Source organism: Syngnathus leptorhynchus, chromosome 5 (assembly GCF_054491065.1).
Source record: "Syngnathus leptorhynchus isolate UIUO chromosome 5, UIUO_Slep, whole genome shotgun sequence".
NCBI classification, from domain to species: Eukaryota; Metazoa; Chordata; class Actinopteri; order Syngnathiformes; family Syngnathidae; genus Syngnathus; species Syngnathus leptorhynchus.
Genome location: NC_141199.1, coordinates 11,636,632 through 11,659,280, shown reverse-complemented (window position 1 = coordinate 11,659,280; position 22,649 = coordinate 11,636,632). Strand labels below are relative to the sequence as shown.

Genomic DNA, 22,649 nt, shown 5'->3' with positions numbered 1-22,649 from the left:
CATTGCTTGTAAAATGGAGGCAGAGCGAGTGATAAAGGAGTAGGAAATGTCACCCAGCAGTTGATACAATCTGTTTACTCCATAGACTCACCGACCACAGTATTAGGTACACCTAAACAATCTATCAAAAATTCCACCTTTAATTATAATGTTCACTTTTGACAGTCTTCGAGGGATATCGATTTGTTATTTTTATTCAGGGGACAGCATCTGTATCGATCTGTTTTTTTGGGGAACCTTGTTTAGATTACTTTTAAATCCATTTTACGTTGTTATCTTGTTACTGTCTTGTAAACGGTTTTTGTTTCATCCCGTTTTTCGTCAGCCTTGTTCCTTTTGTTAACCAACCAGTTCCATTGAGCCTTTGTGTACAGTGTTTTGTTTAATATTACTCTCAGTGAAACACAAAAAGTGAAAATCTACAATCACAGAATACTAATATTATTCACATTTTGACAAAAAGCTTTTCTACACTCCACAGCCACTAGGTTGCCATGAGGATCACATGAATAGCCTGCAGGTCTTCTAAAAATAGCTCCACAAAAAGTCAGCAGTGATGCCACAATTATTTCACAATTGTGCATCAAACCAGTGACCCTTGGGTCAATCAGTACCCACAACAGTGTAGATAACCAGATGGGGGCGCTCTTGTGCAACACTGAAAATGATTGTCACGTCACAGATTGATTTTTATTGAGGGATCAAAGACATTATCACAGAATTCCAAATTTGCAAAAGAGGTCATAGAGCCACACAGGGCAACTGTCAGCTTGTCGTCGTCACGCTCACTCCCATTTTTAAATGTGTTACCATCTTTGCCCGTTCGACTAAATGGGGAATTTGAAAATGGCAGCTATTCCTGTACACAAGGTGTCACATAGCAATGACATAGACAGAAAGAAACACAGACTGAGACAATGTCTGTGTGTGTGGGGGGGGTCATATATTGTCCATGTAGTTTGCAGCAAGAAGCAGAAAGACCTTCCCTCAGCCACACCCTTTCATTGTCGTAATGTCTGTCACCTGCTCCCTCTTGTCATCTGATGTATTTAAATGGTGTTTTTCTCCCCGTTGATGTCTAGTGTTGTCTCCCGTCTGTGTCCGTTCCTTGTGTGCCTGTGCTGCGCTTTCATTTTCCCCCTGGTCTTGTGTGAAAGCTCACGGGCAGAATCTGTTCCCTGTCCGAGTGAACTTCTGTTTGCCTGTCTGCTGTTTGTGTCCCGCTTGTGTCTGTGTTTGCCCACTTCTCTTTCCTTCAAAAAGCCCTGGTCCAAACTGCATTTGGTTGCGCTTGCTCCACTCATTTGTGACATGGCTAAATGAGATTAAACTCATCCATTAACATAATTCCTTGGTGCCACAATGCCACCAGCACGTAAGTTTTGCACAAAACAGCAAACAAGTAAGTGATTCTTTTTTAACAAAATCTCAATTTATTAATAAACAGTACAATACATTGAAACAGACAAAATCATTCATCAAAATAAGGAGCCAGCACTCATACTTTTTCAAGTGTATCAGATTGTCCCACTGTAGATAAATTCTTCCAGCACAAAAAAAAGATCACTACCAGGAAGTCAATATGTAAAAATTATAATACAGGTAGAAATATGTGCTTTGATTTTTAGTCATGTCTGGCCCTGCTTAAGACAAACACTGCTGAGTTCTGATGCTCTGGTGATGGTCTAGTACCTGAAAAATGTGACCGCCATTTTAAAATGACCAACAAATAAAATGAGGCTGTTCGCTTGGTCAGACAAGCAAGCACAAAAAGCGCAGACGGACGATTGAGTGCAAATCTGCAGACACTTGTGCAATCACTTCACACATGGATGCTTTAGTACCTCTGGTCCCGTTAAACAATAATCCACATCACAAAATGTTAGAATACAATTTAGTGACAAAAATACAGAACTTTTCAAATACATTTTTGACACAGAATTGTATTTTGCGGCCTGTCTGAATAAGTGCTTATGACAAAGACGTGCTTTTGTGGAGCAACAAAGCCAATATTGTCCTTTTTTTGGTCATGTGACCCTCATTCATCTCACCTGCCTGAGTGAATTTACTATCGGCTTCTTTGTTTTCCCTCATTATGTGCCATCACCTTGTGTATCCATGGGCTGAAGGCGGACACTTTGGTATAGACGCCGGGCGACTGCTGCGTCCGACAGGCGTGACCCCATGATGTGACCCCGTAAACCACCCAGCCTCCTCCGGGACGCTCACACACCAGAGGCCCTCCGCTGTCGCCGCGGCAACTGTCCACACGTCTCTCTTGCTGGACACTGCCGGCACACAGCATGCGGCTGGTGAAAGCCCCGTGGAAATACTGCTGGCATTGGCGTCGAGGGAGGAGGGAGAGCGGCGCCTGCTGGAGGGTCTTGGAGTACGAGCGGCCTGGGGAGTTCAAAAATGGGCCTTAAGACGCTTTATTTGTGCTCCTAAAATATATCAAAATCAATATTACATATCTCGCCTTAGACACAGTTAGCTGGGAAGGGGGGGAATGAAATAGAAAAATAATGCTTGCATGAACAACATTGTCACAAAATAGTCTGCAAAAGTTAACTCATGGAAATAGAATACTGCCTTCTGCACTTACTGACGTTACTTTTTAATCACAGCTCCATAAATAAATGTTACAGGGCAGTAACGCAAATATATCAAATAAAAGTATGCTGAAAATGTCAGCATGAAGCCAAGATCATAAAGTATGTCACAGCAGAGGTGCAGTTCAAATATTGTTGCCATGACACTAGCACAGTGCAATAGTGGTTACTACATTTGCCTTACAGTTGAGATGTTCTGTGTTTGAATCTCAACTTTCCAGATTTTTTTTTTTTACTGGGTACTCTCTTTCCAAAAAACATGCATGTTATCTTAAACATTCTAATTCGTTCAAAGAAGCTCACCCATAACCTAATGAAAAAATGGCATGTAAAATTAACAGATGTATAAATAAACCTAACTTGATGTTTAATCCCAGTTTCATCCCAAATGATTCGGATGATCATTGTTTTGACAGAACTGCTTCTATTATAAAAGAACATATTTAAAAACAATATTTTACACCTATAAAGAATCCACGAAGGTTTTCATTAGAAAACCTCCCTGGACTAAAAAGAAACATGAACCAATTTGACCACTGAACCACAACAAACTTGAACTCAAACAGCATCGAAAATTGATAAGGTTCTTTGCAGGGGCGTTCCAAGTACGTTAAATAAATAGAAGTGTCAGGAACAGTAACAATTTCTGCAAAGCTCAGACACTCTTTCCATGACTTGGTTGTTGCGAGCGTTGGGCTGCTGGCCTGCTACGTATGTGTGAAATGCACGCGCGTATACAGTCTGTGTGAATGATATGAAGGTGCCAAAGCCAAGCACACAAACAGAACACCTTGTTGTAAAGTCAAATAGCCGCCACCCTTCAGTACATTAGACTCTTTAAATAGTTAGTGTTGTCACTGCTCTCGAGATAAAATTCCTTTATACCCCCCTCCCACCTACCTTAGTATGTATGAGTCTGGCAGTCGTGGATTTCATAATACAAACGACACCGATAGTTTTTTTGCATAGGCAGCAACTAATGCAATTCTCAGGTGAGCAGGACTGATGGTAGATTTGATCTATAATGACTTTCATATGGTGACAATAATACATGCTGACAGAGTTTACCACTCTTCAAAACATTCCTTGTAATATAAGTGTGTAAAAATGTAAATAAAACAAAAAGACAGCTGTGGCAAGACTTTTTTGAAATTATGGTGCTGTTTAGTGGTTTGGACAATCTGTGTTTGTATGACTATTCGGGAATACTGTTGGCAATCAGGAATTTTATCAATTTCAAATAATAATTCATAATAATCTGCCAATGCACTGGAAAGGAAAAACTTCATCCCTATCAGACTTTGAGGCATCACATACAGTGATCTTGTACTATGATTGAAGATTGCAGAATATTTTGAATAATATTACAATTTTTTTTTCTATTGAATGCGTAAAAAGCAAAATGCAAATTGGTTAGCGTTGCATTTCTTAAAAGATGTACTACGTTTTTTTGTGACACTCTTAAATGTCCTTGTATGTTCATGTACAATTTTTTCATGTCAATTGAACATTCTAATTGTAATCACTATATTTTCAGAGAATCTTGTTCAACAACAGAGCAAGACACCTATTGATTTTGGATATTAGCCTCTGCTAGACAATTCACAGGGACTCCAGACTGTCATCTCCGACAGTTTCCCAGCTTGTTTTTCAGATAAGAGCCACTCCTCTTTCACCACCACCACCACCACCACCACCACCACACACACACATGCACGCACGCACGCACACACACGCATGTAGACACACACAAGCTCACCTGTATCACCCCAGCCGGTGATGTGACAGTTGCTGGCTTGTTTGAGCGCTCTCTCCTTCCTCAGGGGCAAACAGGCGGGAAGGACGTGACGGCTGAATGACACACACTCTCCCGGTGTGTGGCCCACGGCCCCCGGTGACAGCCGAACCAAGGCCAGGTCATAATCGTTGCTGTGGGAGCGGTAACTCGGATGCAGGACAATCTGATCCACACCGTACTCCTCCTCGTACTCCTCGGGGACGAGGGAGTGATAGTCACCCACTCTGACTTTGTACAGCTTGGTGCTGTTTCCATACCTGTGCACACAAGAGAGGGATAAGATTAGAAGAAAATATTTGAGCGATAACAGTAAATCTTTCATCCTGTCAGCACATTTATGATTCGATCTGCGTCACAAGGGCACGTGATGTAGTGTTTCTCGTCACTTGTTGACATGTTTGGGTGTTTGCAAAAACCTTCGAGGTGACAAAGAGTTGGTTATCTTGAGGCCAATAGAAACGGAGGAAAGAGTATCAGAGGAAAATGTGACCTTATTAGGGCTGAGTCAGAAAATATCACAAACCAAACAAAACGGTCGACCAGCTAAATACAAAAACGTACGTATAAACACATCTAAACACACACACACGCTCTTTCTCCATCTGTTAATGTGTTTGGTATTAACTGACAAGTAATCATGACGCCCAAGTTACCTTTCCATGTTTAAAACGGTCAGGAGTTTAGTTACAGTTGGCAGGCCCTGAGCTGTACGCTCACAAAATATAAATAGAGATAATCTGCTCGCTACAAGGAGGCCAAATGATATCAGCTCGTCTTTTCAAAGCTGCACCAGTGGCGTATAGTAATACATGACACGACATGCAAACTGTAAACTGATACAAAAAAAAAAAAAGTCATGAGTGCAAAGAAAAGATGAGATCAGTCAACCACTATCTCGACAGCCGTGACTTTAAAGTCCACACTGTTTTTGTTTTGTTTATTGAAAATTTATTTAATTTTCAGTTGTATTGACATTTTGTTTTAGAAACCTTTATCATAATTACTGCCATCCTTTTACTAAATGGCATATCTAAACACTTATTTCTATTAAAATTTGTATTGTACATTTTGAAGAAAAATACAAAATAAAGTAGTAGTCATAGTTTGAAATATATTTTATAGGCTAACTCAATATTTCTTCCAATTTCATTTCACTTTGTTTCACATAAAGTAGTGCATTCTGTAATGAGGATGATTACCATTCAACTTCCCAGACACTATTTGTAGAAAATGGAATTCAAATAGATTTTTCCAGTGTTTTAAGATTCACCACAGAGTTTGTCTTTCTGTCAATTGTTTTCCTGTAAATAATCTGAAAGTGGTTGGGTGTCTTTTATAACCACTTTTCTTTCTACCTGCAGTAGTGAAGAGACTCAGACAATGGTTCATGAAAAAGTCAAAGGAAGGATATACTGAGTTGCCTCTTCCTCTCCAAAATGTGGAAAAGTTGGATTTATCGGTGTGGGGTCTGTAATGGGGTCAGCTTTGAAATTAAATGCAGGCTGTATTTGTTCTTCTGTCGCACTCTACCACTTTTGCTCCCTGCTGCCTTCTCTGCTGTGTGCATTAGTGAAGTTTATGGATTAACTATACGTCTCTGTTACGATGAGCACCAAACCGCAGCTGATCACTTCACTATGGGACTTCCAAATCGACGTCCATCTTGATTCACATTTGGACATAAAAAAGTCCTGTGGTCAGTTTCAGGAAATTTATGATTGAGTTTCCTCACCGTATGGGGGAAAATCCATGTGTAAGCCAAACTCCCACGACTCAGTGTTTATGTGGAAAAGCAAAAATCCCCAAGATAGAATGTTTACTAGGAACTCGACAGAACCCTCGCTTATGAACACCCTAATATGCTTATGCAAATTATTTATGATTCCCAGTTTAATCAAAATTCAAATGTACCATCTTGTTAGCGCTTATTGCTTTTCATTTTTACATGCTAATGCGTGTGCATGAAAATAAATCCATCTTACTTCTTGAAGCAGTGTGCTGATGTGAGGACCCAGCAAGTGTCAATTAGAGTCGCACCACACACCAGCCTCCCGTCTCCTCGGGACCCCCGTAAACGTATCGCGGACTGCCACGGCCAGCCGCTCCTAAGACGCAAGTGTAAACACTAAAACATGACTGCAAATGCAAATACAGATTTAGGAAATCTGTCGGTTGTGTGGAATTAATAATTAACAATTTGAAATAGAGTGCACGGTTTGGATCCAACTAACGACTGCATTATTGGTTTCTATTCGTATGGCTGGAATCACATTTGAGGTATTCAAAATGGAAATTGAATTGTTAAACATTTGACCTGCAGAGCAGTTTTATTGCTGTTAAAATTAACCCAATGACTATGAGAAAGGAAATTAAATGGTCACTCTTAAAAATCATTTACAGTCATCATCAATCAAAAATCCTCTTAATAATAAAACTAAATGGCTTCCACGTTCCATGTAATTATTGAACACAAACAGGAAGTATCTCGAGGAATTTATGTTTTAATCTAAGCACAGTATGTTTATCTGGATGAGGGCCAAACCAGCGGAATGTTCGGCTTACATTCTTTTGTACTTAGCGACACGTATAATAAAATGGTATTCTTTTGCTCTGCTTCAAATAAATAGTTGCCGTTGTATTATATTAACTGGAAAAGATGTTCCATAACCCATATCTGATTCTATCACATTACACCCTCACCTCAGAGAGTTTTCTCCTCCGATGATTCGACGCTGACGAGTGTGTATGAGCCGCAGCCCGCAAATCTGATTGACTGGAGCTGTTTAAGACAGAAGAGAGATATTTATCTATCAGCTTGCGTGAGACAGTCTGGGATGACTGTGATTGCTAAACCATAAATTCAGCCTTGGACGGCGTTTTATTAAACATTTTTCATACGTGATATTCATGTTTTTCTTACCAGGAGCACTTATTGTACATATTATAAATGTAAGGTCCTTTTTCGGAGGCAAAACATCCCCCACGTGGTGTTGACTTACTACTCGTGTAATGCGGAGGAAACAAACAGCAATGTGAGTCTGTCCCCATGTGTGACAGACAGGGTGAAGCAATAACATAGGAAAGGTCCATTTCGCCATCTGGACATATTTACACACACACTGAGCTGGGCCATGCTAAAAATATCACCATGATTTATTAATCTTGGCTCATTAGTTTCTCAGTACAGTATACCGCACGGGGCTCAGCAGACTCGTTTCACATGCCGCACGAGGTGCTCAAATTGCTCTCAAGCAACTTCAAGGAAAGACCATCACTAACTCACCTTTGACCTCTTTGTGACCATTCTGGAGTTGACCGTAGTCACAGATGACTCCGGCGTCCTCGCTATGACGACAATTATGCGTGCCGGGCGCCTGCTTGATGCAGTCGGCGATAGAGCGCTCATCTCCGCTGCACTTCACGTTGTCCACGTGGATGGGCCCCGTACCCTCGCCGAAGTATGCCATCACGCGAGCCTTGGCCAGCCCGCTTGAGAGATCAAATGCCAGGATGAGCTTGCTTACTCACGTGCCACGTGTTGTCACCATCCAATTTAAGAAACGTGTCATTGATGTGGTTAGTTAAGATAAATGTATGCAAAATCAACTTGTGAATTGGGATGCCATCAGAGCGCCACATGCTTGTTAAGACAAGGACAAGTATGCATTGTCAGTGTGAATTTGAACAGAACAATATTAGGCTTCCTATTCTTCTGAGATTTAGTATGACTCATTGTGACAGAATAATCCCACTCTGTGTCATTCGGGTCAATATGGGTCAAAGATGAGGCTGTACATAATTTGTATACATTTTTGCTTTCTCACCCCAAGAGAACAGTTTAACCACGGGGGAAGTGTTGTATATTTAACGACCTTTCACCACACCCCGCTTCAGACAGAATGATGATCCTAAGTTGGCTTTTGCACATCTCCAACACGCTCCACTGCGCTCTCATGCTTATGCTCTCCAGATGTGACTTTCACCTACACACACGTATGTGGAAGAAAACGGCAAGCCATGTGTTGCCGAGGAGCAAAGGCATTTCCGTGTCCGTATGACAGCACTCCCTCGACAATTACTTGTTATGGAAAAGGGGACAGCATCTCAGAGGGATGGGATAATAGGAGACAGAGTGGATGAGATAGCCCGTCACTTAGCACAATATGCTCCCCTAAGAGGTTGTTTATTTTGGTTTTCAAAATGATGTACAGTTAAGCCATTTCAAAATGAAGAAATTACAGTCACACTATTGGACAGGACATGTTAATAATGTATCACGAAAGCAACAGTTGACGTTAGTCATTGTCGTTTAACCCAAGCTCGGTTTGAATGTGATGAGATGTTAAGTGGAAACAGAGACACTGTGTGAGATGAAGAGATGAAAAGCAAAGGATGTGTATGAGACACATGCCAAGTCTAAGACGTGATGATGGATTCTGCAAGCAGAGATGATGTTCTGGATTCACTTAAGCGTGAGCAGACTAACATACAGCGATCACATTGCAATGCAACAGCTCATGGCTTGGAAAAGGGAAAAAGTACTTTCTGACCAGACTTTGGACTTCCTATACAATGAGATCAAATGCAAGACCAGTATCATAAATTGTGACGAAGATGATAAAGCTCAGTTTTGATGGACAAGTAACGAGAGTTGAAACAGTGTATCACCAAATCGCATACTTTGTCTATCTCAATTTTTAATTGGAGTCAGGTCTGGGCTCTAAACAAAATGTTGTTGTTTTTTATGGTTAATCCATTTGCATGCACAAAATCAATCTTGTTGCTGGAATTATCACTCTTAACTATTTTGATGATGAGCCAATTGTTTAAGCATACAAATTAGCTTTGTTTTAGTGGTAACTGGGGCTGAAGTGGATCGTCCAGTGACCAAAGCTCCGACACTCTGTTGCCAAATTGTCCTTGGGCAAGACACTGAACCCTAATTTGCTCCCAGTGGCCCTGGCAGTGGCATCAGCCGCCGGTTGATGTAAGAATGTGTGTGCAAATTGGTCAATGTGAGGCTTTTTTTAAGCACTATGGGCATTGTATGGTGTAGCGAGTGCATTATATACTGTAAGTAGGCTTCATTTACCATCAATACCCACAGTGTTGTGCAGTTTCAGCCGCCGACATCTGTTCACATACCTGAATCCCATCTGTCGACACACAACTTCAGCATCCCGATCAGTCCATCCATCATCACAGACTGTACCCCATTGACCAGACAGATAGATCTCTACCCGCCCTTCTCTGGGGCTTTCTCCTCCCACGAGCCTCACTGGGACACCTGGATAACACAATACACTGAATTTACTGTCAATCCCCGATTGCATCCATGAGCCATCAATCACGAGAACCCAATTTAAAAAAAATCTTTGACCTGGCCGCAGCAATCCAAAAGCTACAGTGAGAAAAGGTCAACACAAGTCATTTTCTGGAAGCAGTTGCCAGCTGTTACCATGACGACTAGTGGTAGAGCTAGGGAATTGTGACCAGTCAAGTTCCAAGGTTGTTCCCTAATATCCCAGAGTATGAAGAGAAAAAAGTGAGCCTGTAGCAAAAAGAGATTTTCACTCATGGAGGTAGCACTTCACCAGGCTGTTAGATTATTCTTATCATTTAGTGTAGCACATGCAGCAAACATTTCAACAAACACAACTCGAGATTTTGTTCACACTATTTATCAGATTCAGGCTCACAACTGACAACTGTCTCAATGGTATGATACAACCTAAGCTGATCACCAGTTGATGTTACAAAATGTTTTCATTGGACATATTTAGCCACCCTTGTTTTTCTTCTCTGATTGCTTGGGTGACATCATCCATTGCATGTAACACACATGTGGGTAATCTGGAGTACACGGTGACCCTGACCAATTAAGGTTACTCAGCAAGTAAACGTCTATGATGGTGGTAGTTGGAGGCTCATTGTTATTTTGTCCTCTATCTTACAACAACTATGCACTAACATGACCTCAGCGTGATGCTCTCTGACAAGAGAGGAAAGAAAGCAAACCACAGAAAGTAACTTGAAAGCCCTGCCTGACTTATCAACATTGTCTGCCCTTTCCAAAATCAACATAAACCAATCAGCAATGCGGGGAGGTTGGACAGATAAACAATCACAAATCCACATTATGAGACTCCCAAATGCTTTGCAGTAATGATATAATTCTTTAGCTACCAAGAATGTTCCTCAGGCTCTTGCCAAAGCTACCTAAGCTGCATCAATAAACCCCCAGCATGTGAAACAGCTATTTCTGTCTCCACTGTGTGATCTCTCACCAAAGATAAGTCTCACATGAATTATTTGCTAGGAAGTTCAACAGACTTATCACGTACAGTTGACTGTATGTTGCATTCAGCAGTAGCAGAGGAAACAGAATTGAAAAGTAAAAACAATTTTGCTTCCTCCATCACTGTCTGTCATTTCTCTTTTATTATGACCCAGAGGCCATTGACATCATCTTGATGAATGGCACTAACACCCTAGACCCATCCTTCTAGTTCTATTTGCCAAGAGTTGCACTACAGGGTGTTTGGCAAAAGAGTTTGAGGTACAGTTTGATATTTGAGCTGGCAATATGTGGACCCATGAAAGCGTGCATGTAAGGGGGTTACATTTAGGCAAACCGGTAATATACATTTACAATCAGTCCACTTGTTATTGCAGGGGAGGCTAATCAGCAGGCATGCCTGTGAAATCTGGCATGACATCACCAACCACCACTTTGGGGATGTCGGCTTTTCTAAAATGAGATTTTAATTGAGTCCACATTGAGTTTCACAGAGATCTTACAAACGGCTCTATTACGTAGTAGAAGACGGAGGAAATTGATGTGAATGAAGACTTTGGCTTCCTATGCCTGGCTGTTCTGGAAAATGTGTGCTATACACATCAGGACCAGAGTCAATAGTTAATGCATTAACCACAAAGAAGAAAACCTCCATAGCAATATCAATAAATCATTATAGCATATACATATGAGCATGAATTTGGAAGTTGGAAGCGGTTGGTTGTCTCAAATTTCCAGGGACCCCAATAGCAACACTTGATAGTGTTTAGTGTTTACTAAAACCGCAAAGAGGATATCAAAAGGGTTGGCAGCTCAGCAGGAAGTCTCTGGATTTTAGATTTATTTTATGTTACATACATTTAAATAGGTTAGTGGAGCTCTGCATGGCTATAACTCAACTTGCCATAGATAATTTCATGTCATATTCATTATACAAGAAAAACACCTCTGCCGGTGGTTGTAGCAAAGTAGGCGGCCTTCTGTTTATGCTCATATGTCATGTATTGCATATAATCCGTATGTATCCTTATATTTGACCGTTTAAATGTCACTGTCGGATAAGAGTCCGTCTTACTAGTCGGAAGTCCATCTCCGAGGCGTTCTGCATTGCACGCGATGTTAACGTCTTCATGATGTGTGCAGTCATGACGGAGCCAATCCTCCCGCTTGCACAGCAATAGGCTGGGCTCTTTGCCTGTGCAGCTCACGTCATCCAAAAGGATAGGACCAGACGCAACCCCGAAGCGAGGGACCGGTGTGATGTCTAGTCCTTCAGGAACCAGAGTTTGGCCTAACCTGCTCAGATCACACAGGCGTCATAATGCAGCAATACAAAATTAAAATAATGTACACGTCCAAGGCACTATATTACCTGTAACCGAGTTGACGGCACACTACTTGAGTGTTTGAGTCTGTCCAGCCGTCATCACAGACTGTTCCCCACTGTCCATGGTAGAAGACCTCTAAGCGTCCCTCGTAGCCCACGGTCCCACCCACTAACCTAACAGTACCATCTGTGGAGATCAAAGACAGACATTGCCAGTAAGCAAATTACGTAAGGTGGTAAAAATACTCGACTGTCTTGAAAACAAAAAAAATTGCGCAATGTGGAAAATAACCATCCATCATATCCATTATAGCGCTTGTAGAGTATGAGAAGGTTGGTGGGCTGGAGCCGATTCTATCTGACTTGGGGCAATAGGCAAGCTACTCCGGTCGCCACTGGGCTTGATAGGTAAACAACCACTTTCACTCACATTTATACCTATGGAGAATTTAAAAGACATCAATTCATAGAAAATGCATGTGTACAAATGCATTTTTAATGGAAAACAATAATGTGGTCCATGAGCCACATTTATTCGCAAAGATTTGTGACATTCACTCTTCAGCATCACACGATCCGTAGATGGACCAGATGGTGCTTTGATGATGCAGGCAGCTTCATTTACCTTTCAGAGGACTGCAAGAGACGCCGGCATCCTCGGAATGGAGGCAGTTGTGTTCTCCCCAAGCACTTTTCAGACACTGATCCACGGTGAGTTCATTTCCTGTGCATCTCACCTCATCCAGCCACACACGGCCAGAGCTCTTTCCATAATGGGCCTGGCCCCATGCCCGTGCTACACCACTGAAAGGAAGAAAGAAAGCGAAGAGGAAGTGTTGAAAAACATACTAGACTTTCTGTCTGGTTGCTTCTGGTTGATGACTCGTGTGTGACTTTAAAAGCTTGTGCCTTTACCTCAGCCCCAACTGTCGACACACAACCTCCGCATCACTGTCATCCCACTGGTCATCACATATGGAGCCCCACTGGCCCGCATGGAACACCTCAACCGTGCCCTCAGACATCGACCGGCCGCCTACCAGCCGTATAGGCAGCATCACTGCATCTGAAAAAAACGTACAACTCAGCACCTTCATTCAGAAGACTTTTATCCAATCCATCCAAACTGATTCGGGAGTACAACCTACCGTGCTGCTTAGTGCAGGTCACGGCTGCAGTCATAGAGCACTCGCCTCCATTCCACATGGTTTTGGGACACTCAAGCAGATCTGATTCATGTCCCTGGCAGCGGACAGCCCGCCAGTGGAACTTAGCCATGCTCGGACGAGACAGGGGGAGAGCATGAGCCCGACCTGAGAGGCTGGAAGGTGTATCGGGGATCAAAATAGTAATCCAGGCTATCAAACCTTGATGATTATAGATTAAAAGATGTTATAGAAAAAAAAAAACGGTCTGACAGTTTTTACTTAACTGCAAAATGGCTTCAGGCTGCTTGCAATGCCCTTCAGCCATGTGCAAATTCATGGTCCACTATTCCCGAGCAAATATACTGTAAGCACTTTTGCACCCTGCAGTGTCCAATAACTGTCCACGTGACGCCCATCAGCGACCATGCTGCCAGACATATGGCTGACATTTGCGCTCTCTGCTTTCTGCTCCGAGTTTGCCTCTTGCATTAAAATGCAAGCATGCGTGCCAGGGCTGGTTTTAGTGTCAACAGATGGAAGTGTGCAACGTGGTCTCCTAAGTCATGACACCATATGTGTTTGTGACCTTTTCTTTTTTTCAGAGGTTACACAATTTACATCCTGTGATGATTTATTTAGAGGTGAAAGAAAATGTAACTTGGACGTTAGGCAAGTAGCACTAAGGTTCTGATGACAGCGAGAAAGTGAGTAGCATGAGTGGTGGTAACAAGGTAAATAATGGGAGCGCTAAAGGTATTTCAATACCTCCAGGGAATGGAGGTTTGGAATGCAAAGGTCACTGACAAAAAGAAAAAAAAAGGCAAAAAGAAAACTGGTGTGCAAGGGCCATAAACCTTCCCAACAATTTCCAATGATAGGCTCATCATCTGTCAGATAGTTGAAGACAGTAAAGCATTGTGAAGTTTTATGGTGCACCTGCGTCGAATACGTGGGCGATGCAGGAAAGAGTTACACAGAACAAAACTACGTCTCAAACCAAAGGTTTTCTGTGTGAAATAAAAAATGGTGGGAGAAAGAAATCATGTGAATGCTAATTTAATTAAAAACAAAACAAACAAAAAAAAGACAACCTGGCATTATGTCTCAATGGAAATATGCATGTGTGCACGCTCACCCCTTGCCCAGCTGCCTGCACACAACTCCAGCGTCTTCATCTCGCCAGTCGTCGCTGCATACAGACCCCCACACTCCGCCCAGGTAGACTTCCACCCTGCCATCCAATTTGGAGCGGCCCCCTTGCAAACGTACTGAACCTTGGCATGCAGAGCAGGGGACGCCTCATGTAAAAGCAAGGCTTTAACATCAAAATGATGCAAAATAGCTGGGTTTATGGATATAATGAGAGTTCACTCAACAATATCATTCAACAATGGGTTTAATCACATTCTTAACACTCCATGAAAAGACGCAGACAGATGTGGTGCTTTTTAAGTAGGAAAAATGGTAAAACATCTGCATGCCATTTTGACTCAACAGACCGCTCTGATTCCAAATAGTACGTTTCGGAAAAAATATTACACAATAAAGTCGATATTGGTACGTGCATCGCACGCCATGACAAAAGGTTGACCCGATTAATGTGAAGTTATCACAGCGTGAGCACTGCAGATATAGTAGATAGCTAATTTGTCTCAATAGTCCAAATACAATTAATAATTACAAGACTGCTACAAACATGGTGAAGTTACAAAAGACCCAAACAAGAAGCAACAGCAACATTTAATTGCTGCTGAAAATATACTCAGTGAGTGCAAATTAATTGATAAGAAATCATCAATCATTTGTATGACAAAACCGACATTTCTGGATTCACTCTTTAAAATCAATATTGTTTAATTATATTCTGCGGACCCATTGTGTCAAAAAGTAGGCCAACATTTAGATTTGGAAGTGATTGGTTGATACCCTGCACAATAAACGTTATTGCAATGTGCCAAAGGTCTATTTCTTTTGGAAAAAAAAAATATATAATAATGTTAGACAATTTCAAAAATGTAATTTTAATAGTGCGTCAAAATGACATGAAAGCCAATGAATATATGGAGGTACTGTTCTATGCATGTAATGTGGCTCCAGACAGGCTGCATGCGCGTGTACCTTGTTTACAGTCGCAGTAGCCCCAATCGACTCTCCCTCTCTGGTTCCGGAAGAAGCACCAGGCTCGGATTCTGCCATCGGGGTTCCGGCACTGATTGTGCTCCCCGATGCCTTTGCCCGGGTGACGCTCCGTGAAGCCGCCCACCTCACTCCAGTTCATACACCGTGCGCCGGACTCGGTGACGTCTATCGCGCCCCGGTACAAGGCGCCTGAGCCACGGCTCTGGGCGCAGTCCCCGAACGGCTGAATAAGTGACGAATGGCCGTCGCTCGGCCACAGGAGCGCGGTCGTGAGGGCGAGGAACACCGCCGTCATGCCGGGGATCTGGCGCTTGGATCCCAGAGGTTTGCACAGGCGGGAATAGCATCAGCTGAGGAGAACCAATTGCTTCCCAGCCAGACGCATCACCCTGCATGGCGTGGGACGGGAGGGAGCGTTGGGTGGTGGGGTGGGAGCAGATCAATGAAGCTGCATTACAGAGCTATACATGTGTGGGCAAATACAGTACGCAGACTGGCTCGTTAAAACAAGACTGAACACAAATTATAAAGCAAATGGTGCATGCATTCAAACATTTGCCAAGTCCGCAAAAGCACTGAGCCATTTATGAAATTACTAATTTCACTTGAATTTTTTTTCACAGGGGGCCCAAATCTCTTTCTTGTTCCCTCCCAGCTGGTTGCATGCTCAAATGTTAGAGCGAGTAGAAAACGAAGGCACCTGCATGTACAAACAAGTATTGAAGATCGCAATTGCACAAATTTGCGCACCTATAAAACTGAGACACCTGCATGTACAAACAAGAATCAAATATTACAATTACACAAAATGGTTGCTATTGTGAATAAAAAATACAAACCCCAATTTCAGTGAAGTTGGGGTTGGATGGGTCTTTTCCTCTTCTTCCCAGACGTTCATGATTCCTTAAAACAATTTGTAATGTTAGTCTTAGGTGTAAATAAATGAATACATACATACATACATACATACATACATACATACATACATACATACATACATACATACATACATACATACATACATACATACATACATACATACATACATACATTGTATGTAGATTGTAGATTTGTGCACGCTCGCACGCACGCACGCACGCACGCTCGCACGCACGCTCGCACGCTCGCACGCACGCTCGCACGCTCGCACGCACGCACGCTCGCACGCACGCACCACACAAAGACGGACGGACGCACGCACAAACAAATGAATGAATGAATGAATGAATGAATGAATGAATAAATAAATAAATAAATAAATAAATAAATAAATAAATAAATAAATAAATAGCGTTTTGAACTGCCATAATGGCCAACTGTGAAACGATTTATGGTAGTAGGATAAGTAATGTAGGAGAAAATGAATAGAGAAAAAAACACGCTGTTGACAATGATAAAGAATCCTGGCCCTGTCTGAACCTTAGTTTCTGGAGGATTAAAAATAAGGTACATTGACTACATTTACTACGTTTATTGGGGAGGAGTATTTGGATGGAGATGTCTTACATGCCTAGCTTATTTTAGTTTGTTACTTCACCTAGTGTAGGCCTGTAGCATCTTGATAACATGTAACATAACATCTGTTGTTTACTGTAAGGTTGACTGCACGGTCAAAAGTGGCAGAATATTTTCATTGAGTGGACAGTCTGCAGCTCTGTACACTATGACAAAGACGCGTGTTTTTTCATTGGAGGAGAAAAGCCGGCTGTGTACGTCATAATATCAACGCCCAATGAGACGATGCCTACATGTGAGTGCTTATTTTAGCTACCAGCTGTGCTGAAATGCACTCAGGTGGGCGGTGTCATCAATTGATACTTCTCTGTTGTGAATAGAGCTTTGTGGGTATTACCACATAGACACGTGTTACATAAAGACAATAAATCAATCTATTAATTTATAGAAATAGAAATACAAACAAACACTGTGTTTTTATGGTACTTAAAAAAAAAAACACACACACCGCCCCTCTATTTCAATCAGACGCTCCGGTGTAAACAACGAGCACTTCCACACTGTGTTTCAAGCGCGGTGCAAACATTAGCTGAATGTGTGCTTGCTTAGTAGCAACCTACTTCCATAAACATTCAGATGAATTAAATGTGGCTTAGGTTAGAAAACTAAGAAACTGACGAAATGAATAGTCGATTGCAGGAAATCCGCGAGCGACAAAAACTTAGGCGGCAGCTTTTAGCCCAACAGGCAAGTAAGCTTCTGCACCGTTGCAGAACAGTAGCTAACCCAATAACAATACAGACTGGGAACTAAATGAAGTGCTAAAATTATTTGCAATGTTCTTATGCCAGTGCATTCTAATTGCAATATAATTGGAACTATAACACAATTCGGAACATTGAAATTGTCTTGTGTATGGTTGCGTGGTTATAACGCACGGCGTGCATAGCACTGCAGCATGCAAGCTAGATGTGTGGCTGCAAAAGGTGTGCGCAGTTCTGGTCAGTCGAAATGAATCACTGCACTTAATTGGATAGTTTCGTAATTTACAATTGTGTTTTAATACGCACATGATAAAATGATTACAATGGAGCAGGGTCACTCACTTTGACTTTGTCTACAGTTGGGAGCTGAGAGTGCAGATAGCATTGGCGCTGTGCTTAACAGTAAAGAGGAACTTAAAGAGATAGAAGAGACGAGAGAAAGGTAAGAAAGTGTAAATCCACTTGGGTACTGCACGTCTGGACTTTCAAACGTTCAAATAGGTTATGCTACCAGTTTCTTTTGTTTTTGTTTACATTAATGTTGCTGTTGTGTGTTGCAGGGCGTCATTGGATGATTCAGCTCCAACCTCCAAGAGGAAGACTGTGACAGAGGGTGATGACACTGAGGAAGATGTGGAGGAACAAAAAGTGAGTGTCAGCATAGCCTTGAAGTATGAGATAAATTCCTCAAATCATTTGTATTCGACTGAAGTTTGTTATTGTAAGCAAATACAAGCAAGCAGATCAAGAAAGACCCAAAAGACACAAAGAAATGATTGCATAAGCTTTAACAAAGATGATTTCCATCTATTTTCATTGTTCCCTCATTGCTTCTGAGCCAATCTCAGCTAATCTGAGCTCATTTCTTTTTCTCCACGAAGTGATATGCTTGCACCAATTGGGATTTTTTTTTTTTTGTTCCATTGATGAGCCTGTGTTGCATTGTTGTTCTGAAACAAATACCAACAAATCATTATGTTTCTGTGTGTCAGGATGAGGTAGAGGTTCTACCGCCCGAGGAAAGCAACCCATATGAGGAAGTCTACAAGGACTCAAGTACATTCCTTAAGGTAGGAAAATAACTATCTTCCGAATATACAATCAATTGTACTTAAGTTATACTCGTGTCAATTTCAGGGTACACAAAGTTTGAACCCCCACAATGATTACTGTCAGCACTTTGTCGACACAGGCCACAGGCCGCAGAACTTCATTCGGGATGTCGGTGAGTGCACTTTGCTCGAGTGAGTGTTTTGTGAATAGACGTGTCTCGAACCTGTCTGTTTTGCACGGGTACCAGGCTTGGCTGATCGATTTGAGGAGTACCCCAAGCTACGAGAGCTGATTCGACTGAAGGATGAACTCATCTCCACTACAAACACCCCTCCGATGTACGCTAAGCGACCAGATTTCACTACATTTTCACATTCTTTTTAACTGAATATAATATAGAAATATGCCTCAAAAGTCAAACAAAATTCAATACACTTTACAAATCTCAATTTCCGATTCACTTTACATTAAAGTGGATTTTAAAATGATAAATTTGTCAAGTGGTGTCACAAAAAGCGTGCTTGACTTCAATGCAAAACCTTGACTTAGAAGCGTGTGTTCCATGTGTGTGTGTGTGTGTGTGTATGTGCGTGTATGTGTGTGCGTGTCGTCACCAGGTACCTGCAGGCCGACCTGGAACACTTTGACCTGCAGGATTTGAAAAGCGAGTTTGATGTCATCCTACTTGAGCCTCCTCTGGAAGAATATTACAGAGAGTCAGGCATCAGTCACACAGAGCGCTTCTGGACCTGGGATGATGTGAGTTGACCGACCAGCTTGATGTTGTTTTAGCCGAATTGGAAGAATGCAAGCAGCTGCACTGGAATAGTGGAGCTGTGCAAATTTGACATTTTGTATTTCTTTCCCAATTACTGTCCTTATCCAGCAGAGGGCAACATGCACTCATCTGAATACTCTTCTTGCTAAATGATCCAGTACTGCCCACTTTATTTATTATTTCTGATTGTTCACATGGTTGTGAGGTGACCTTGTGGTTCTCCTTCAGAGTTCCAACATGCCAAAAACAGAAATGTTGGGTGCATTGAAGATATAATTTCTTTTCATAGAATGTGTCTGGCAACCAGTCCATGGTGTATCCCCTCTCTCCCCAAATCAACTAGCATTGATTCCAACTCAACCGCAATCCTAATGACAAGTGTTATAGGAAATGGATAGAGAGAAGGGTTATTCATGTTTCCTGTCCTGTGGTTTCTAGATCATGAAGCTGGAAATTGAAGAGATCTCTGCGCTTCGCTCCTTCGTCTTCCTCTGGTGCGGCTCGGGTGAAGGTCTGGACTTGGGAAGAATGGTAACTCCAGCCCTCATTTTGGCATCTAAGATGATCTGACACTGACCTGTGACACATTCTACCCACGTCGATGCCTTTTGAGCATCCAAACACAAGTGTTTGGCTGATTTTGTATTGAGTTATGAAAATTGACCTCGGACATCATGTGCACCCTCAACTCAATAGTGTTTAAGGAAATGGGGCTTCAGGCGCTGCGAAGACATCTGCTGGATCAAGACAAACAAGAATAATCCAGGCAAGACAAAGACACTGGACCCAAAAGCAGTATTTCAGAGGACAAAGGTATAGCACATTAATAGCAAAGTATCTATTTTCTGTTCTATTAGGATGTTTATCATGGCTTCCTTCCAGGAACACTGCCTGATGGGAATTAAAGGAACAGTGCGGAGAAGCACAGACGGTGAATTCATTCATGCCAACGTGGACATTGATTTGATCATCACGGAGGAACCAGAGATGGGGAATGTCGAGAAGCCCGTCGAGATCTTTCATATAATTGAGCACTTCTGTTTGGGCCGCAGAAGGTTGCACCTGTTTGGACGAGACTCTACCATCAGGCCTGGTGTGACTAAAGTTTGTTTTTTCTTTTCTCCGCTTGGTCTACTGGGTTGGTAACTGTCTGATGTTTCCCCCTTCAGGCTGGCTGACAGTGGGACCCACTCTTACCAACAGTAACTTCAACCCAGAGAGCTACGCCGCACATTTCGCTTTGCCCGAATCCCATCTCTCCGGCTGTACCGAGGAAATCGAGCGACTGCGGCCCAAATCGCCACCTTCAAAGATGAAGTCCGACCGTGGAGGTGGACCACCCAGAGGGGGGCGCGCTGGTCCGAACGTCGGGAGAGGTGGAGAGAGAGGTCGGGAAAGGAATAGACCAAACTTTCGCGGAGACAGGGGGGGTTTCCGTGGCCGGGGAGGAATACACAGGGGGTTTCCCCCACGCTAGTGTAATCTCCTGGCGCTAATTCAAGGCGCTCTTTGACTTGACCGTACGCAAGTTGCTGCCGATCTGTGATTGCCACCCGCGGGCCACATTTGGAACCACCAGCACTATCTAATGTGCTCTCATACGCAAGCCACATGTCTGTCTTCCTGACAATCAACCCCATTGAAGTGTTTGGCCTCCAGCAATGTGTCACTGAAATCTGAGAATCATCCAACCTGAAACATTGTCTGAATACACTGTATAGACAGCAATGTTCTGTCAAGTATTCATTCAACAAGAGCATAATTCCTTTTGCAATATGTGAATGTTTAAAAAAAAAAAAAAAAAAAAAAGTCCAGTTGCTTTGTTTTAACTTTTATGGCTTCCTGTTAATTGAACTGAAAGTTTGTTTTTTTACTAGCACATTGGTATGATTTTTTTTTCTTTTAAAGACAATGACAATTAAAAATGACTAGGGTAATTAAGCCACTAAGATGATAAATAGCTATTAGAATTATTTTGGATTTTTTCAAATCCATCTCACAATGACACATTATGCTGGCAAGATTGTGTTCAAATCCTAAAACCGTTTTAAATCTAAAATTGAAATCCGTGGAAAAAAACCTCAAAGAACTTTACAGTCATCACATTTTAGTACTGTATAATTTTATTCTCATTTATGTCAAAATAAACCTTTTTACAGTTCAACTATTTGCATTCTTTAATAATTTGGTAAAATCAGTACAATGTATACGATACAGTATGCCAGTGTTAAATTGCTCAGTTGTTCAAAACTGTCAAGACTCACGAGCAATGTTTTATCCCACCAAATGTCCACTTCGCAAAGCTATTGGGTTTGTTTTTAGAATATTTAAAATATGGACAATATGTCGTATATTATGCTGCCCTGATTGAGCTAAAGAAAGGAATATCCAGGACTTAATTTAGAAATAATGTAAAAATATAATATCAGTTGGTTTGTGGTCTTTAGAAAAAATGGAAATCTAAAGTTGGATGTCATCATCTTAAATCTGAAAACATCATGCCAAATGGAGACATCCATAGATCAAAATGTATTGGAGGCAAAATCCAACCTGTGACTTCCTCAAGGAATCTTCACCCATGGTGACATAAAATTCTCTGCTCGTGAAGTAGAATATAAACCAGTTCAAAAGAGCCCTTTATTACAGTTAATGGGAAAAGTGATTATTTTGGTTTGCCTGTTAATTTTTCTGGCTCAAGCACGATTCTAAAACAAATTGCTTCTAATGAAATGTGTAATCACATTTGACAGAGCACTTTATTGACCCCTGGAGAATAAACATGGCTTGGAATCAACCACTGCTCGCTCCTTTTTTGGCGACAATAGAGCAGATGTGCAGAAAGCCTTTTGAGTCTAAAAGCTCACTTGTATTACACATATGAATAGCTGGTCTGGAAAAAAAATACACTCGAAAGCCGAGCCAATGTGGCTTTTATTATAGCCTTCATTAACAATCCCCCATGTTTAATTAGAGCACACCCCGCACACTTGAGATATGCCTGTCATTATCTGAAGCTCCAGACATTCACATAAGGCTTGACGGAGCATGTTTCATTGCACATTGAGACACGTAAGAGAAAGGTTTGATTTTAATAGACGACAAGATTTATGAACAGGTAGAGAAAATAGAGGGAAGTAAGATCCTCGTCTATTGTGACTTAATTGAGTCTTAATTCAGAATAAACAATCACTTCATGAAGCTCTGTGTTCCTTATCCTGGTCATGGGAAGCTGGAGCTCATCCTAGCTGGTATCAGACCAAAGAAAGACATTGACTTG

The 22,649-nt window shown here is 41.8% G+C and overlaps 2 protein-coding genes and 1 long non-coding RNA gene across 3 annotated transcripts; 2 read left to right on the top strand and 1 right to left on the bottom strand.

The window, feature by feature from the left end:
- The first annotated feature begins 1,000 nt into the window (after window positions 1-1,000).
- LOC147056933 (uncharacterized) lies at window positions 1,001-2,983 on the top strand. Its single transcript, XR_015066129.1, has 2 exons — window positions 1,001-1,402; window positions 2,130-2,983. It is a non-coding gene; the product is annotated as an uncharacterized LOC147056933 (long non-coding RNA).
- Window positions 1,436-15,617, bottom strand: prss12 (serine protease 12). Its single transcript, XM_085913004.1, has 13 exons — window positions 15,302-15,617; window positions 14,319-14,457; window positions 13,184-13,356; window positions 12,951-13,101; window positions 12,661-12,839; window positions 12,081-12,222; window positions 11,784-12,004; window positions 9,556-9,697; window positions 7,694-7,899; window positions 7,111-7,189; window positions 6,393-6,515; window positions 4,372-4,667; window positions 1,436-2,400 (listed from the first exon to the last, which is right to left on the bottom strand). The coding sequence occupies exons 1-13, from the start codon at window positions 15,615-15,617 to the stop codon at window positions 2,069-2,071; spliced, it is 2,499 nt and encodes an 832-aa protein (XP_085769130.1). The 3' UTR covers window positions 1,436-2,068.
- Window positions 15,618-17,329: 1,712 nt separating this feature from the next.
- Window positions 17,330-21,536, top strand: mettl14 (methyltransferase 14, N6-adenosine-methyltransferase non-catalytic subunit). The gene is made up of 11 exons (XM_085912133.1): window positions 17,330-17,524; window positions 17,901-17,983; window positions 18,102-18,189; window positions 18,534-18,611; window positions 18,679-18,766; window positions 18,842-18,932; window positions 19,212-19,353; window positions 19,811-19,903; window positions 20,069-20,185; window positions 20,255-20,465; window positions 20,542-21,536. The coding sequence occupies exons 1-11, from the start codon at window positions 17,459-17,461 to the stop codon at window positions 20,847-20,849; spliced, it is 1,365 nt and encodes a 454-aa protein (XP_085768259.1). The 5' UTR covers window positions 17,330-17,458; the 3' UTR covers window positions 20,850-21,536.
- The last annotated feature ends 1,113 nt before the right edge of the window (window positions 21,537-22,649 follow it).